General features: G+C 33.8%; 2 protein-coding genes across 7 annotated transcripts in view; one reads left to right on the plus strand and one right to left on the minus strand.

Moving 5' to 3' along the window:
• The window catches only part of LOC309634706 (uncharacterized protein), a 50,110-nt gene extending 34,740 nt beyond the window's left edge, over positions 1-15,370 (plus strand). For both annotated transcript variants that reach the window (XM_082405130.1, XM_082405131.1), the window contains one exon: positions 14,658-15,370. In XM_082405130.1, the coding sequence (XP_082261256.1) occupies positions 14,658-14,765 (108 nt within the window). In that variant the 3' untranslated portion in view covers positions 14,766-15,370. The remainder of the gene's footprint in view (positions 1-14,657) is intronic.
• PHIP (PHIP subunit of CUL4-Ring ligase complex) overlaps positions 1-16,470 on the minus strand; it is a 125,522-nt gene that overhangs the window by 14,587 nt on the left and 94,465 nt on the right. For 4 of the 5 annotated variants that reach the window (XM_082404958.1, XM_082404957.1, XM_082404956.1 and 1 more), the window contains 11 exons: positions 16,294-16,401; positions 15,596-15,720; positions 15,383-15,465; positions 12,313-12,424; positions 12,073-12,134; positions 9,487-9,642; positions 8,298-8,418; positions 4,890-5,015; positions 1,817-1,886; positions 1,420-1,473; positions 1,003-1,152 (listed from right to left, as the gene is read on the minus strand). In XM_082404958.1, the coding sequence (XP_082261084.1) occupies positions 1,003-1,152; positions 1,420-1,473; positions 1,817-1,886; positions 4,890-5,015; positions 8,298-8,418; positions 9,487-9,642; positions 12,073-12,134; positions 12,313-12,424; positions 15,383-15,465; positions 15,596-15,720; positions 16,294-16,401 (1,167 nt within the window). The remainder of the gene's footprint in view (positions 1-1,002; positions 1,153-1,419; positions 1,474-1,816; positions 1,887-4,889; positions 5,016-8,297; positions 8,419-9,486; positions 9,643-12,072; positions 12,135-12,312; positions 12,425-15,382; positions 15,466-15,595; positions 15,721-16,293; positions 16,402-16,470) is intronic. The other variant, XM_082404959.1, reaches the window with a different exon arrangement.

Here is a 16,470-nt window from a genome sequence, read left to right on the forward strand (position 1 = left end):
TACAATCTTTAGTAACTGGAAAAAGGAATAAAAAAAAATCACTTCTAGTGGAATTTAGATTGCTAAGACTGCATGCAAAAATAAATACTCGCAACATGTTTACTCAAACTTTTTACCATGAATTCCATAAAGATCATAAATTGGCATAACCTACATATATAATAGTGCTACCTTACATTTATATATAGTGCTTCAGTGTAAAAACTACTTTAATGTTTAATAAATAACTAGTAATATTCTCATTCCACTTCTATAACCCTGTAAGGAAGGTTAGAGACAGGTATAATTATTCTTGTTTCCTAAATAATTTCCATAGTAAATTCACAGAATTAGTGTGGAAAAGAAAATAGTAACTATATACTCAGATATGAAAACGAAATAACTTGCTCGAAACTGCAGAACTGGTAAGAGGCAGAGCTGGGACAATGACCCAATCCTCTGGAGTCTTAGTCCAGGGTTACTTCTTTTGTACCACACTGTTCAATTTAGATGCTCTATGTAGCCAAGTGGATAATGAGAATGTGTGTGAAATAAAAAAGAAATAAGCTACAATCATAAAAATAAATAGTAAACTGTCATGTATAAGAGATATATATGTATTTATATATATAAATCAAAATCAAACTGACAAGTTAAGAAAGTATTTTCAAAAATACTTCCCTGGTGGCACAGTGGTTAAGAATCCGCCTGCCAATGCAGGGGACATGGGTTCTCGAGCCCTGGTCCGGGAAGATCCCACATGCTGAGGAGCAACTAAGCCCGTGCGGCACAACTACTGAGCCTGCGCTCTAGAGCCCGTGAGCCACAACTACTGAGCCCGCACGCCTAGAGCTGGTGCTCCACAAGAGAATAAGAAGCCTGCACCCTGCAACGACGAGTAGTCCCTGTCTGCCGCAACTAGAGAAAGCCTGCGCGCAGCAACGAAGACCCAACGCAGCCAAAAATAATTAAAAAAAAAAAAAAAAAAGCTATGTGCAAACACATTAAAAAAAAAATACTTACTGGATACTCAAGAAGATCTACTGGCTGGCGGAAAGGCTCAGAATCTTCACACTGAAATATGAGATTTAACAATTCTTGACACTGTTTTTTCCATGCTTGAATATCATAAGACTGTGCTCTGTTACGTAATCTTCTTCTAGGCTGATGGTCCTAAAATTAAAATGTTCAAATAATATTAATAAAATAATACATATAATAGAAATTTTTATTTTTAATCTTGGATAATTAGGTAATACACAGTAATTCAAATAAAAGAAAACATCATTCACCTAGTTCTGAAAACCATGCATTTTTGTGATGGAAACTGATTTGGAAGTTAATACTTAATCTGTCTTTAAAAATAGTAAGAGTAAAAGAAAATGCTTAATACATTTTAATTCATATAAGGCACCTCTGTTAAAACAAAAAACTTATTACCTTCCTTTTCCGGGTAGAAGTTCCTGGCACATCAGTGTCTTCTTTTTCTTCTTCCTTTGAAGCAAGAATTTATCAGATTCATAAAATATTCTAGGTTTCACTATATTCTATAGTTTTTTAATACCAATTATCTCCTTTACATTTTGGAAAACCCATAGTATATATGATGCTGGAACACTTTACTGACTCATTAAAAAGTCTCCCTCCACCCACCGTTTAAAAAAAATTATAACTATAACAAGACAATTCTGAATCATTTTTTTTTTAAAAGTTAGCAACAGCATTAGGCAAAAGTAATTTTCCTAACAGCATTTACCTGAAAACTACTGTGTGTAAGTTTCTTTTTATATATGGAACATAAGCAAAGTAGTAATAATCATAATGAAATATTAAATACCTCAGAGTCAGACAAAACTTTCTTCTTCATTGAATTGTAGAGTGGAATTATGTTATAACAAGTCTGATCCCTAAATAACAAAGAAATGTTAGTATACAAGACTGGAGTCATGAGATTTTTGTCCTTTAAACCTGTTAGTAAAACAAGAGTTTAAGATAAAACTTGAAGCTGAAGGCTTCCTCATCAGTTGACTCCAAAACCCCATGCACACACACCTGCCCCTGACCCTCCACTCTAGGTGGAGCCTCTGCTCTGGCCTATTTCATTACACCAAGCCCAGTTCCCATCTCCCAGGTTTTGCTCAGTTCTCTACTGTGCCTGGAATGCCTTCCTTCATTCTTCAGTCTACAAGGGATAGCTAGTATACCTCCTGTCTTCTAATTCCTTCTTCCTTTTATTCTTAAATGTAGGCATTCCCTAAAATTTTGTCCTTAGCCATCTTCTATACCTTTTGACCAGATAATCTTCTATATCTGCAGTTTATCTGTGTTAATGAACTCCAAATTCCTATAATTTGGTCTGACTCTTCTCCTGAGATTCCTGACACCATCTAAAATTCTGCATGTCTAAACCTAACTGTCGTTTTCCACTCTTTCTCCCTTTTCTTTTTAACTTTTTTTTTTTCAACCATTCTTACAGTAATGCATGGTTTTTCAATATTCCTTCCCTTGCCTCCTCCTTATAAACCCAATCATTGGACAAGTTCTGTGATTCTACCTTCAAAATCTCTTGGCATCTGCCTCTTTCTCACTTCCATAAATTAAGCCATCACCTCTTACTTGCTCAGCTGTAGAAGTCAATCTGCAGTCAGTTTAATATTTTCAAGGCAATTTGCATCATGTTATTCTCATGTTAAAAAAATTTCAACAGTCCCTTGCCTTTTGTCTCCTCCCTATCGGTTAACATTAGACACTGCAGTCAAATTAATATTTTTAAGGCATAGCAAGCATCATGCTATTCTCATGTACAAATATTTTCGATAGCTCCTTGCTCCCTGTGCTCATATTTTAAGTATAGTTCCTCAGATCAGCATTCGAGGCCCTCCACGATATGGTCCAAACTCGAGTTTAGCACACTGTATCCCTATTACTTCTGCTCATGTACTCTCTCTACTTCACCTGATTTCAGTTACTTGATTCCCTTAACAAATCTTTACCTTCCTCCATCATGCCATTCCTCATCCCTGGAACTGCTTTCCTTTCATCTAACTCCTGAATCAGTATCTACCTTGTCCAGAACATCTTAACATACTTCTCCCTGTACCTGAAATCCCACCCTTATAGCCAAAAGTGACCCTATCCCTCATCTAAACATTCATACAAACTCCTTTTACTTTTTCCTTATATTATAGTTACAGATTTATCTACCCTACAAAAACTGTATTAAGAGGATAATTATGCATTTCTTTCTATCTCCAAGTATCTATTAAAACACTTTGTATACATCTATTGCTTGAAATTTGGCCAAATAACTCAATTAAGAAGTACCATTACCAAAATTTCAAGACATATTAGACACATCTTGAAAAGTAATGCTAGCTAAAAATGGTTCTTAACAAACTGTATACCTCTAAAAAATGCCGGGGATTTGCTTTTAGATATATACAATGTAAATGCTTTATTATTTTATTTTAATCTGTTCTTATAAGGCATTTCAAAATAACTATTTGAAAGAAATACAATTTCACAGATTATTCCAAATGTAAAAATAATTGTTTCATCTAAATTATTTCACTAAAATATGAATTTACTCTATCATGTGATTCTATTGATTCCTATCTCTTTGGAAAAACAGATGTACATAACATATATAAAACACACAAAATTACAGATTAAAAACTTTACAGTTAAGATATTATAAACTTTTACAACCAAGTTATATAAATAGTTTTCTGAGGATAACTAATTTTTATTATCTTGATTATTAATTCTTGATTATCAATTTTAACTGAAAAGCAGCAAAAGCTTAGCAATAACAGCCCCGAAACTACTTGGTAGGCAACAGCTTTCTTTAGAGAAATAAGGTCGAGGAAGGGCATAAAGTTTATCTTACTAATTTTCTTTGGTGGTTTTTTTATATTGCAATTACCTACATTCCTTAGCAAAACAAACTCACCTAATACCAAGAAAAGGGATCCTATGATTATGCTGAGTAATGAGAATGAAGCTGGAGATGTTTTTTTAAAAAAAAAGCCTCAATAATCCCTTCATGTAAAAATGAAAGCTGATAACAGGTGAATACTTAAATTATAAAATACCCAATTCTCCTCTTAATGAGAAAAAATTATCCAATATAAATAAACTTAGTATGAATTCAGATCTGTATTTTGTAGAAAACATACATATGATTCATTCCTCTGGCTTCAATTTAGAAGACTCAATTCATTCTATGAATACATAAAATCCATAAGACAAGGAAGTAAAAGTCCTGCTGTCTTAAGAAGTTGTAGTTATCTTCACTCTTGGTATGGGATTAATGAATGAGGAAGTAAACTTGACTTTGAAGAAGAAAAACCTTGAAAGTTAAATTCAGTTTCCTGCTGACGTATTTGAATACTTGTTCATAAACTTGATAGGGGCAATACAATTTTAAGATGAAAGGTTCTCAAATCAAATGGCAGACACTCATTTACTGTGAAAATTAAACAAGTTAACCTCTAAAAGATTCAATTTCCTTAACTGTAAATTCCAGATAATGATCTCTCCCACCTGTAAGATTTTTATGACTTAGAAGAGCTAATTTAGGTAAAACGTTACACGTTCAGTAAAAGCTTGCTATTATTATTATTATCGAATATTGCATTTAGAGAAAGCTCCATGTTTTCTTACTTGAACTGCAGAACACAACTGAAACACAATCTCTTTGACTCTGTAATTATTATCAGCCAGTGAACTAAACGCTGCTTCTTTAGACAGACATACACTTCCTATTTTGAGTGGAACTATGCTTACAGCACAGCACGTGACATGATGTATAATAAAAAATGATTGTATTCTACGTTTTGGCATTTTACCTTTTAAAATACTGCCATTAATTATTACAGTAATATAATTAAGTGTGGAAAAATACTCACTTTATAAAATGTAGAAGAAGATCAGTCACAAATTTAGCAGATTTCACAATAGGGCTTCCAGGCTCATTGAACGTTCGTGTATTATGCTCTATATACCGAACTTCCCACATTAAGGAAGAAACCCGCCTTTAAACAAACAAAATGCAGAAGTCTTATTAATCTCTTTATACTTAGAAATACATACGCACATTTTAAAACCAAGACATTCAGACTTTTTAATTGCAGTCTTAAATCAATTACAAAACTCACACCTTAAAAAGCTGTTTTCAAAAAAATAGAACGTCATTTGTGTTGTGGGGGCGGAAAGAGTAGCAATGTTATGTACTGGCATAGAAAATGTCTGGATTAGACACATTAGACTATCAACAGGGCCTTCTTTTAGGGAGAAAGACTATAAGGAGAGTAGCAGGAGGAGAGAAACAGTGGAGTTTTAGTTTTTGCTTTACATATTCCTTTCATGTATGGTGTCATTTTTTGGTAATAAGCATATCTGACTTTTACTTAAAAAAGGAAACCAAGCAATTTCAATCTAATTCTATTACTAGTAATCAAATGACATTTAAAAAATGAAAAGCTAACTAACAGCTTGCTTATGATACAAAAATATAAAAATATGGTGAACATGTTAGTTTACTAAGAAACCTAACGAAATGAAAATTAATTTTTTTTTTTACACTAAATTGACAATGCAGTTGATCCTTGAACAATGGGGGAGTTAGGGACACTGGCCCTCCTTGAAGTCTAAAATCCGAATACAACTTTAGAGTTGGCCCTCCGTATCCGAGGTTCCACATCCATGGATTCAATCAACCATGGATCATGTAGTACTATAGGTACATATTTATTGAAAAAGAAATCCGTGTATAAGTGGACCCGTGCAGTTCAAACCCATGCTGTTCAAGAGTCAACTGTACTAAAATTTTGGTGTTTTATTATTTTATTTCAGTAACTAAAGAAAAATCCAAAGGCAGATTCTAGAATATCATCCAACTTAAAATGATAAGGAAGAAAATACTCAGAAAATGTTACTGATGTGTGACCAGAAAACAATTATATGGAATTTTAAAAGAATTATATATAATTATGGATACAGAAGCATACAGAAAAGCTTCTGTGCATTTCCAATAGCATTTACAAGGCTCGTTCTGATAAAAGAATCACAGTACCCTATAGAAACTGTGTATAAGATAAGGCATGAGGTTTTAATATCAGTAGGGCAAACTGATAGTGGTTTAAGACTGAACTAGAAGTATCAAAGAGGAAAACTACAAACTGCAAGAAGTCTGAAGCCAATGAGTAGAGGAGAAGCAAAAAAGCTTGAAACAGTGAAATAGCACATGAAGGCATCATTATTATGAAATAAGAACATAACTCAGGTCTACAACTACATTATTTGGTTAAAAATCAGGCAGTTTCTAATTTATGTAAGGACTCTGTTCCAAAAGATTTTTTTCCTAAGTTGGTTACTAAGCTAGGCTAATGCCAAAAAGTCTAATTAAGCTGTAATGTATATTGAAATACAGTACACCTTAGCAATTCTCATGCTGAGCAGTATTTCTATGAGAAAGTATATATATATATATATTTTTTTTTTTTAAAGAAATTCACGTTCTTTTATTTATTTATTTATTTATTTATGACTGTGTTGAGTCTTCGTTTCTGTGCGAGGGCTTTCTCTAGTTGCGGCAAGTGGGGACCGCTCTTCATCGTGGTGCGCGGGCCTCTCACCATTGCGGCCTCTCTTGTTGCGGAGCACAGGCTCCAGACACGCAGGCTCAGTAATTGTGGCTCACGGGCCCAGTTGCTCCGTGGCATGTGGGATCTTCCCAGACCAGGGCTCGAACCCGTGTCCCCTGCATTGGCAGGCAGATTCTCAACCACTGCGCCACCAGGGAAGCCCGAGAAAGTATATTTTTAACAATGGTGGGAGATGGCAGAAGTTTATCTTTCTAGATGTAGTCCAACTACTAGTGTGTAGAAAACAGTTCTTTCTCTCCCTTTTATCCTCCCACGTCTTGTTCCATCTCTGAAGCACGGGGTGTAACTCCTAAGGTTTAACAACTTAGGGGCTTAGAGAGAAATAAGGATATAGTTAAGAATTTCTTCTCCATTTCCTGTCTTAAACCTTTATTTAACATGTAATGTTGAAAATGATTTACTTAAAGAAGTGTGCTTCGAGAGGAAGATGGCTGGGAGGCACATATCACAGGTGATTTCCTCCTCATCTCAATGCTTTTGACAAATACTAATGAAGCAGCAGCAGAAATACCTAACAAGATCAGAACGTAAAGTCCAACGCCTTAGTTTTCTTTATTCCAAGAGGATCTCGGTGAAGTGACTCTGACCAGCAGGAGGCATCTGGCAATGTCTAGAGACACTTTTGGTTTTTACAACTAGGGGCTGCTACGGCACTTAAGGGTAGAGGCAAAGGACAGCCCCTCATAATGAAGAATTTTCCAGCCCTGTATGTCAGTAATGCTTTTGTTGAGAAACCCTACCTTAGTCAGTAAGGAATAACAAATGGTGTTTTCAGCGCCAGGTACACACAGTATCAAATTAGAATTATAATTTAAGTATTAAAAAGAACTAAAGGCACATTTCACACAGAAAAATATGAATACAAAATATGATTAAAAACTTCCCTAAGTTAAAATAAACAGTAGTGTAAAGAACTGCAGTACTATAAAACTGGTCACAAAAATAAAGTTTTAATGCAATTATTATTTAAGTTAAAATGTTGTTGGCCTGCTAATAAGCAAAAGTCGTAAGAAATGTGAAAGCTAAAAGTCTGATTTCATTACGTGAATACAATGGACTTAACCTCACTTTTTGATAAGACATTTTAGGTAATAAACCTACAAAGCCTGCCCAACATTAGAACTCAATGTTTACCAAAATTGTTAACCAGCATACGCAAATTAACTGAAATTACATCTTTTTAAAACTCTAGTTATATTTCAAGCTAAGCTACAACTATAAAAAGTACCCCAAATTTTCCTAATTTCATTTTTCAGAAGTATTCATAAGCTAAATAAATAAGAGAACACACAGTTCTTAATATTATTCTATGCAAAAATCCATGAACAAATATTTCAATGGGATATCTCGGAGAAAACAGAATACGCTGGACTGTTTCGTAAAACACAATACACACACAGTGACCATCAAGTCACATCTGTTTCTAAGTGTGCTCTGCAGAGCAGCAGCGCCAGCATCACCGGGAACTTGTCAGAAACGCAATCTCAGGTCCTACTCTAAACCTACTGCCAGATTCTACATTTTAACAAGATCCCCAAGGTGATTTGCATGCACATGGAAGTTTGAGAAACACGGCCAGAGAGGATCAGTAAAAGGGTGAAAGAATCACTTAGCTTTCTTTTGGTAGTAGCTACAGCAAATGGTTCTAACCTGTAAAACCTGTTTTCCAGTCTTTGTTTAATTGTACTTAAATCCGTTGGATATGCCACTACAGTGCAATACATGGGATAGGCTTGTAAATCCACAGGAGCCACAAATGCTGAAGCAATATCTAAGATAAACAAACACATACGTTTATAAATTTATTTTTGTACTGCTTAAAATACTTCAAAATTCTGCTTGAATTAAGCTTTAAGTTCTAATCCACATAACCATTAGTCTACCACTATCTTCTGATAGAAAATACATAGTTTAGCTAACACATAGTCTCACTTTTTATTATGTCTACATTTATACTGCAAAATTCTAGGAGTATTTGTTATTTATGGATTCCTTAGAAGAAAAGAGATGACAGACAATATATAAAGCTGATTTATTAAAGAACATCCACATGTATTTCTATAATTAAAACCAGGCCATTCCTGAATCTATGTTATGTGTTTGACAGTAATTGTTTTGACATAATTACTAAAATTACCTAAGATAGTATCTGAGACAATAATTAATTAAGTGTTGCCCATATTTTAAAAGACTTCAGATGAAAATATCATCCAACATGTGTCTCCAATATCTTCAGCTCTTATTCATGTTAATTTCTCCCTTAAGACTCTTTAAAGCTCATTCCTTACTGAAAGTCTAGGTTAATACAAACCACCACACTAGTTTAGAGTTATTTTGGGCACCAAAAGTTCAGATAATCATGCTTTGTGGTCATTGTTCTTTTTCCTTTTTTTAAAATAAAGCAAAGCAGTTCATTTACCCTCTCCCTTCCCTTTACAAATATTCTATTGTGTATACCTGTATCAAGTTAAGAGGAAAACTGGTACAGTTACCCATATAATCCAGCTTTCAGCCCTCCTCTTTCAAGTCGCATCATGTCAGCTTGAGTATGTCAAGGATTTTAAAATTAGGTTCTGGAGGATCTAGGTTTTTCAACGGTTCCCCTGGTGTTTCTGGGGTCCCTCACTCTGAAATTCAGCTAGAGCAACCTCATTTATAACTGTTTTAGATATTTAAGCCCTGTGTAAAATCGCATTAAAAAAAAAAAAACCACTTAAAAATGTTTGAAAACAATGACATGATATTATGGAAAAAAGTTTTGCTTGAATAATAATATTTTTCCTTTCCTTTGCTTTCTGGCAACATCTTCTATCTATATTCATGTGTTACTATTATTTACCTAGTGTCATTAACTGGTTTATTCCTGTAACAATTCTTTCACATTCTTCATCCCTGGGATTGGAACCCCATTCACCATCAAGAGGCTTATAGATCAATGATCTGCATTCAACATCAGTTAAAGGAACACTGGTACCTAGTTCTTCAGGAAATACAGCTGAAATACAAAGAAAGAAAGCGGATTTAGTGAAAATATGTGTTAATTTATTAATATTTAGGTTACCTTTAGAAATTAGAGTTAATATTGTTATAAAATTAAAGTATAATTTTGTAAAGGTTTGGTAAGTATATTCTTTATTTTCATTAAAGTATGTTTCAAGGGTCAATAAAATTTATTCTTTAAAACATTAATTTCATAATTCTCTAGATGAGCATATAATTACTTCTCCAAAATTATACCTGACAACTTGCTCTATTATCAGTTACAGGTGAAGGAGAAAGTATTCCTATAAAATGATGCAAATTTAAAGTTTTCTGAATCATTTCATAATGTGTAATCTCCATGTTTACTTTGATAAAACACACAGGTGAAACTGAGCAAAAGTGGTATTCTTTCAGAAATGCTTCAATCAAAGGCTCAGTTTTTTTCAAATGTGGGAACAGAGACAATTACGAATACTGACAGATGATTCTTACGCTTTTTGCTCTTAAATGATGAAGGTATGCTTTCTGCATGCCTGAATCTTTAACAGAATCATTAGGGGGTGGTGGTGACATAAAATCTACAAATCTGCCAAGCAATTTTTTCTTTGAACTAGACTTCATGAGAGAAACATTTCAAAATATGCTATTATTTGTTTACAAAATTTCTCCTCCTCCCAAAATGTAATTAAACTCTATGAGTGCCTACGTACGTGTATCCAAATAGAATAAAAACAACAAAAATCACCCCCTCCACATAGCAATATATTCAGGTAGGAGACAAGTAGTATATTACTGTCACTAATTCATTTCAAGAAATACCCCAGACATTACAACATCGATTAGCTTCATTTCTCTCATATTCACAATAGTCTGATGTGACTTCAAATTCAAACCTTCACAAAGGAGAGAAATAAAACCAGAAGATAAGCCATGTAACACATTTAGAAGTTGATTAAGATATCTTAAACAGCTCTAATTTAGCAATGAAATGAAAAAGACATTATTGGTATTGGTATCTCAAAGTGATAATTTCTAGAAAGTATTAGTTTTGAACAAAATCAGCATGACCATTTTCTCATTTCTAAGATTTACCAGATTGGGTTTACTTTTTCCACATTGTCTTTTCTCTGCTTTTTTAGAATACAATAACTAGTGAGGAACTCCATTTATAAATGATTATTTCTACTATGTTACAAGTCAGGCTTTTTTTTCTTTTTGTTTTTTAAAATCTTTATTCTTACATGATTGTAAAAGTAACATACTATTAAAAAAATCAAACAATACAGAATAATGTAAAAGATAATTTGTGGAAGTCCTCATATCCCCACCCTTTATAAATGATCATTATTAATAATCTGGTATATATCCTTTTAAACCTTTTTAGGCATATACAATTGTGTGTGTTGTATTTTTTTTTAAACGGAAACAAACATGGACAATGAAATAGAAAGAAAATGTAATCTCCGGGCTTCAGCCACATTGGTCTTTTCTCAGTTCCAGGAAGATGTCATACTCACTGCCTAAGGCTAACTCCCAAATCCTAAGGCAATGCGTTAGGCCATATGCAAGATGACGGTTATTATTATTAATTATAATTACCTACTCATTGAGCCCTTACATGTGTCAGGCTCTATAATAAGCACTTTACACATATGATATCATTTAATCCTCATAGCAGCCCTCTAAGGAAAGTATTAGTTTACACAGTTTCAAAAGCTGAATCCTAAGAATCTAGAGTTTTGAGATTTAAAGGAATTTGTCAAGATGACATAGATAAAAGACAGCAGAGCTAGGATAGAAATCTACGTCTCACTCAAAAGCCTGAACTCTCAGTATTACATTGTATTCTATGTATTCTGCTGGAGTTACAAAAATATCTTTGATCCCAAGTGCTCATCTTCTAGGGCAGCAGTCCCCAAACTTTTCAGCACCAGGGACCAGTTTCATAGAAGACAATTTTTCCACGGACGGGAGGTGGGGGTGGGGGGTTTGGGGGCGGAGTGGGATATGGCTCAGGCGGTGATGCGAGTGTTGGGAGCGGCAGATGAAGCTTTGCTCGCTTGCCCGCCGCTCACCTCCTGCTGTGCGGCCCAGTTCCTAACAGGCCGTGGACCAGTACCGGTCCGCTGCCCGGGGGTTGGGGACCCCTGTTCTAGAGTGAATAATAATTAGCAAATCAGTATCGTATTCTGCTGTAATTAATTTCAACCTTCCCTGTTAAACTACAAATTCCAAGTGGGCAAGGATTATGTCTAATTTTTTCACTGTTATGCCTCCCCTACCCTCCAGGGTCAATAATAGGTGCGTAATAAATATTTGTGGAATGAATATTTTCTACTTGGTCTTCATTAAGAACTCTTCGTAGTTGCAGGTTAGCAAATCAGATTTTTATTTAAGAAATTAATTCCATAATACAGACACAAAAAGCTTAACCTACACTTACCATTGTTAGGTATAAGCTCCATATCCCAAGGACTCATCTTTTCTGTATCTCCATTGTCCCAGCTTAAAGGAAGGAAAACCTTTATATTAAAAAATCTAAATATTGCATTGCAATTTTAATAAAATCACATTGTAAAAATAATTACTTCAGTGTTTAAAAGTAGTATCTTTATCATTTTATTAACAGACGGGAAAACATTCAAAACAAGTTAGGCTGAACCAAAATACAATACTTCCTTACCAAACATTGTAACACTGAAACAAACTATCAGGGTACTCAGGCTGAAGAGGTTCCTGGCTTTCAATTGTTCCAAACCACCAGGCATCATCTATGACTGATCTGAAACGGTCACCTGGACAAGAATAAAAGCCATCTCATTACTCTGAAATGAAACGCTGCTGTTGTTAGTCCTCTTTCCTTTAAGACACTTAAACTGCCTGTATGATTTTAAAAGACCTATGAAAAATGACCCACACACTCCAAAATAAATAAGTAAATAAATAAAATCAGCAATACTGAGGGAAAAAGTTATTTAATAAGCACACCTGAAGTGTGACCGACTTTCAGCACCATTTTTTACATTTTATTACGGTAAGGAGAAATTCACTCTTATCTTAAACATTTTTACCAATCTAGCACATCATTAGGACTATGCACAAATTTTTCATTCAAATAAAAACACAGATAATTTCTTCCCAACAAATATTTATAGTCTATCTTTAATTTCTTACTTTCTGTAGGGAAGTTCCTCTAACCAACAATTAAGAGTCCAGGCTAAAAACAAACCAAACAAGAACAATCCAACCTGCTTTCCTTTGACTCAAATCACCCTTAAGTTACTAACACTCATCTATACACTCACTTTCCCTTTCCTATAGAAACAAATAAAAAAGAAACAAAAACAACTAATCTTTGTAATAGTTTTGATCCAAGATTGGTTGAATCTGCGGAGGCAGAACCCATGGATACGGAGGGCCAACTATATATAGCATAAAATGAATTTAAAAAAGAAAAGAAATTTAATGACAAAAAAGAAAGCTGGAGTCAGGCTAAATTAACAGAACACAACTGCATGTTGTTGAGTTATATATATGTGTATATATATACTCTGAGTGGGTATGCACTGGGATCAAATTTAGATTCAAATTCAAGCATTCTAACAGCCAATGTTAAGAGGGAAACATGATCTATTACTAGACTAAGAGTCTCTAATTGCTCCTCAGATGCATATTAGTGACGCTACCCTTAGTGAGAAGCTAATATATAATTTAATAAACAGCAATACTGACACCTCCGACACCTTACAGTAAACATAATAATGAGTTTCATAAAGCTATTTCTTACAATCCTATTGTACCTAGACTGACGACATTACGCTAAAGAGGAAGAAATGGATAATGTGTGCCTGACCACAAAGAATGATACTGCAGGCTAATGACAATAAAGTTAAGCAAGGAATACAGTCTACCAGAGCAAGCCTTAAACATACCTGAGGACAGGCTGAAGTAATTATTATTGATGTAATTTTAAATGGCAGTTGGTAGATACATGCAAATATCTTCAGAAATAGAAGACTAACTAGTATTAACTTTAGAAGAAATAGTAATCTATAAATTTAGGGGAGAAAAATGATAAGATCCAAATGAGAACATTCTGATGTACATCCATTTGAAATAGCTCTCTGATCTGTCCAATGCATACCGTATTCCTTTGCTTAGGTTGTCAGTGCATTTCTAGAATGTTCTCCTGGACTCTGACTGCTAATATTTGTTCCGCCAATTTATTGGCGGATGCGTGTCCTCAAAAATAAGAGATGAAATTGATCTTATCAACTAACACATGTAAATAATTTAAAACATCATATGTACCAAAGGCTTACATCTAAAACCAAGAAGAACATTTAACTCTTTCTTCTTGAATTTACTTACGGTTTTCTAAATAATGAGTATATAGCTATTTCTTCACTCATCAATTTTAGACATTAAGTATTGGTCTCTCTCCATATAACTGTATATAAAGGGTATGTGCATTTTATTTAATCCATATTCAGTTTTCCTTTGTCATGACTACACTGTATAAATATTGTTTGCTAATGAGCCAAATAGCACACAATTCCTTTCCTATATAATTTTGTATAATTGCTTCATTTTCTTATGGTTGGTTTTCTCTGAATTTATGATTATGTCTTCTCACATTCTCTAATAGCTCAAACTATAAAACACTCTTCAATACATAATTTCCCACAAAGTCAAACATGTTATACAATTTATCAGTTTCACTTTTTTTTCCTGATGATTTCACTCTTAGAGGACAATGTTTTCGGGACTGTTTGTTTTACAGACTTGCTAAACAGATGCTATCCTGAGACTTCTGTTGACTGTTATTTGGGAATTCCTTTCGGTGCTTTCCTGTTCTGAATTTCCTGTCTCCTGCAGAGATTCCGTGTCTTTTTCTTTACTCCCTTATTTGATGGAACACATCTTTCAAAGCTTCCAGAGAAATGGCACATGGGTGTAAATTTTTTTCTGTAACTTGCATGTCCCTAATTTTAATGACTTGCATTTCCATAATTTTTCTTTTTACAGCACACATGTAAATTTCTACATTTACCAAGACCAAACAAGAGACAACAAATCACCACACAAAGGCCTTCCAATGGCACTGGAAGAGGGATGAAATGCCACGTCAACTGATGTGCTTTTTCAAACCAAATAAGCCATATAGGCACCAGAGTCTACTCCAAGATGACAGAGTGGCCCTGTCTGAAATTTTTAAAAGGAATACTCTAGAAAATAGCACATCCATCTGTACATAAATTAATGCACCTTAAATGCCTGGAGACTTTTAAGGATTTTAGAAGTTTTTTTTGAGTCTTGATTACAGTATTAGCTTTAATTTTAACAGAGTTAACCAATAAAAGAAAAATGTCAGTTCAGTTTTAGTCCCAGTCCAAATTATTAAACATTTTGAACTGGAAGACTTCTTTTGCTTCAAGTTTGAATTCTGTCATTAATTCCTTTGGATAAAAATTTAATTCAGCACATAAAACAGCAGAAGGAATAGCTATAAACAATCTTATACATAGTTAAGAAATATAAGAGAGAAAATAGTTTGGAATTTCAGCATCACCTAGATTAAAAGTATTTTCATTCTTAAAAATAAATAAATAAATTCCTGACACAATATCTTACTTTCTTATTAACATTCCTGCAAATGGCAAGATTTCTGATTATCTTTACCTAAATTATGAAAAATAGTAAGTCACTTATTAGATAAAGCAAACATTACGGCTTCTAAATAAATTACCCACCTATATTCCACCGCCTATATTTTGCATCGTCAAATTGTTGTCTCAAGACTAGGAAATCTATAACATCAGGCATATCATGGTACCTAAGTACAAACAGAAACAAACTGATTAGGTCATATACTTACAAATATCTAAAAGGCGTTCAAATTTATCTGGATCTTGAAAAATAATCTACAATACTAAGAAACTATTGCCTCTTTCAACAGTCCTTACTTCATGGTAAATGATCCACCGGTCAGTTTACCAGTATCAGGATCCAGAAAAGCAAGTTTAAGGCAGCAAAGGGTAGGCAATCCCACTTCATACTTTATGCCGACTATTTTCATCAGTTCTTGTTCCTGAGGAAGATACAGAAAATAAGAAACCATCTTCACAAAATAAACTGCTAAAACATAATAAAAAAAATTATCCATTTTAATATTGATCTAGGTGATTCCTCTGTATGTATATGTAAAAATCCATTGAGCTGTGTACTTATCGGTGTACTTTACAGTATGCAAGTTATATCTCAATTTAAAAAAGAGAAAACAAAAGAAAGAAAAAAAAAAGAAAAAGGAAAACTTTAGCGAAATAAGAATTTTCTAACACAGTTCCAAGGACCTGGAAATAATTTTAAACTACTGCTGATAAACCTAGAAATACTTGCAAATTTACAAAGATGAAGTTTGCCTTAGATGTTAATGTTGTCCAGTTCTCACCATAGTTACATTTTATTCCCAACTTATAAACTATTGGAATATATAAATTCAATCTTATGTTTCTTTAGAAATTAAACACCTTCTACTTCCCAGATTGTTTCAATTAGAAAAGGTATCTTCATGATACAGTTTCTTATAGTGAAAATAGTAACACTCAATACAATTTCCTCTATAATCGCATCTTTTTGGACTATTAAATTATAAACACCATACCCGTAGTTCCATTTTATGCCATGGCTGTTTTTTGGGATTGATACTATAAATTTTATTTTTCCGGGCCATTTCCACATATGCTTCATGTCCTTGTCGGAAATAATAAACCTAAAAAGTAAATAAAGTCACAATTTTAAAACTTGAATGTGTTTCCTTTGACGCAAGATGCATGGTATC

The sequence above is a fragment of the Balaenoptera borealis genome (assembly GCF_965194805.1).
Source record: "Balaenoptera borealis genome assembly, chromosome: 9".
Lineage (NCBI taxonomy): Eukaryota > Metazoa > Chordata > Mammalia > Artiodactyla > Balaenopteridae > Balaenoptera > Balaenoptera borealis.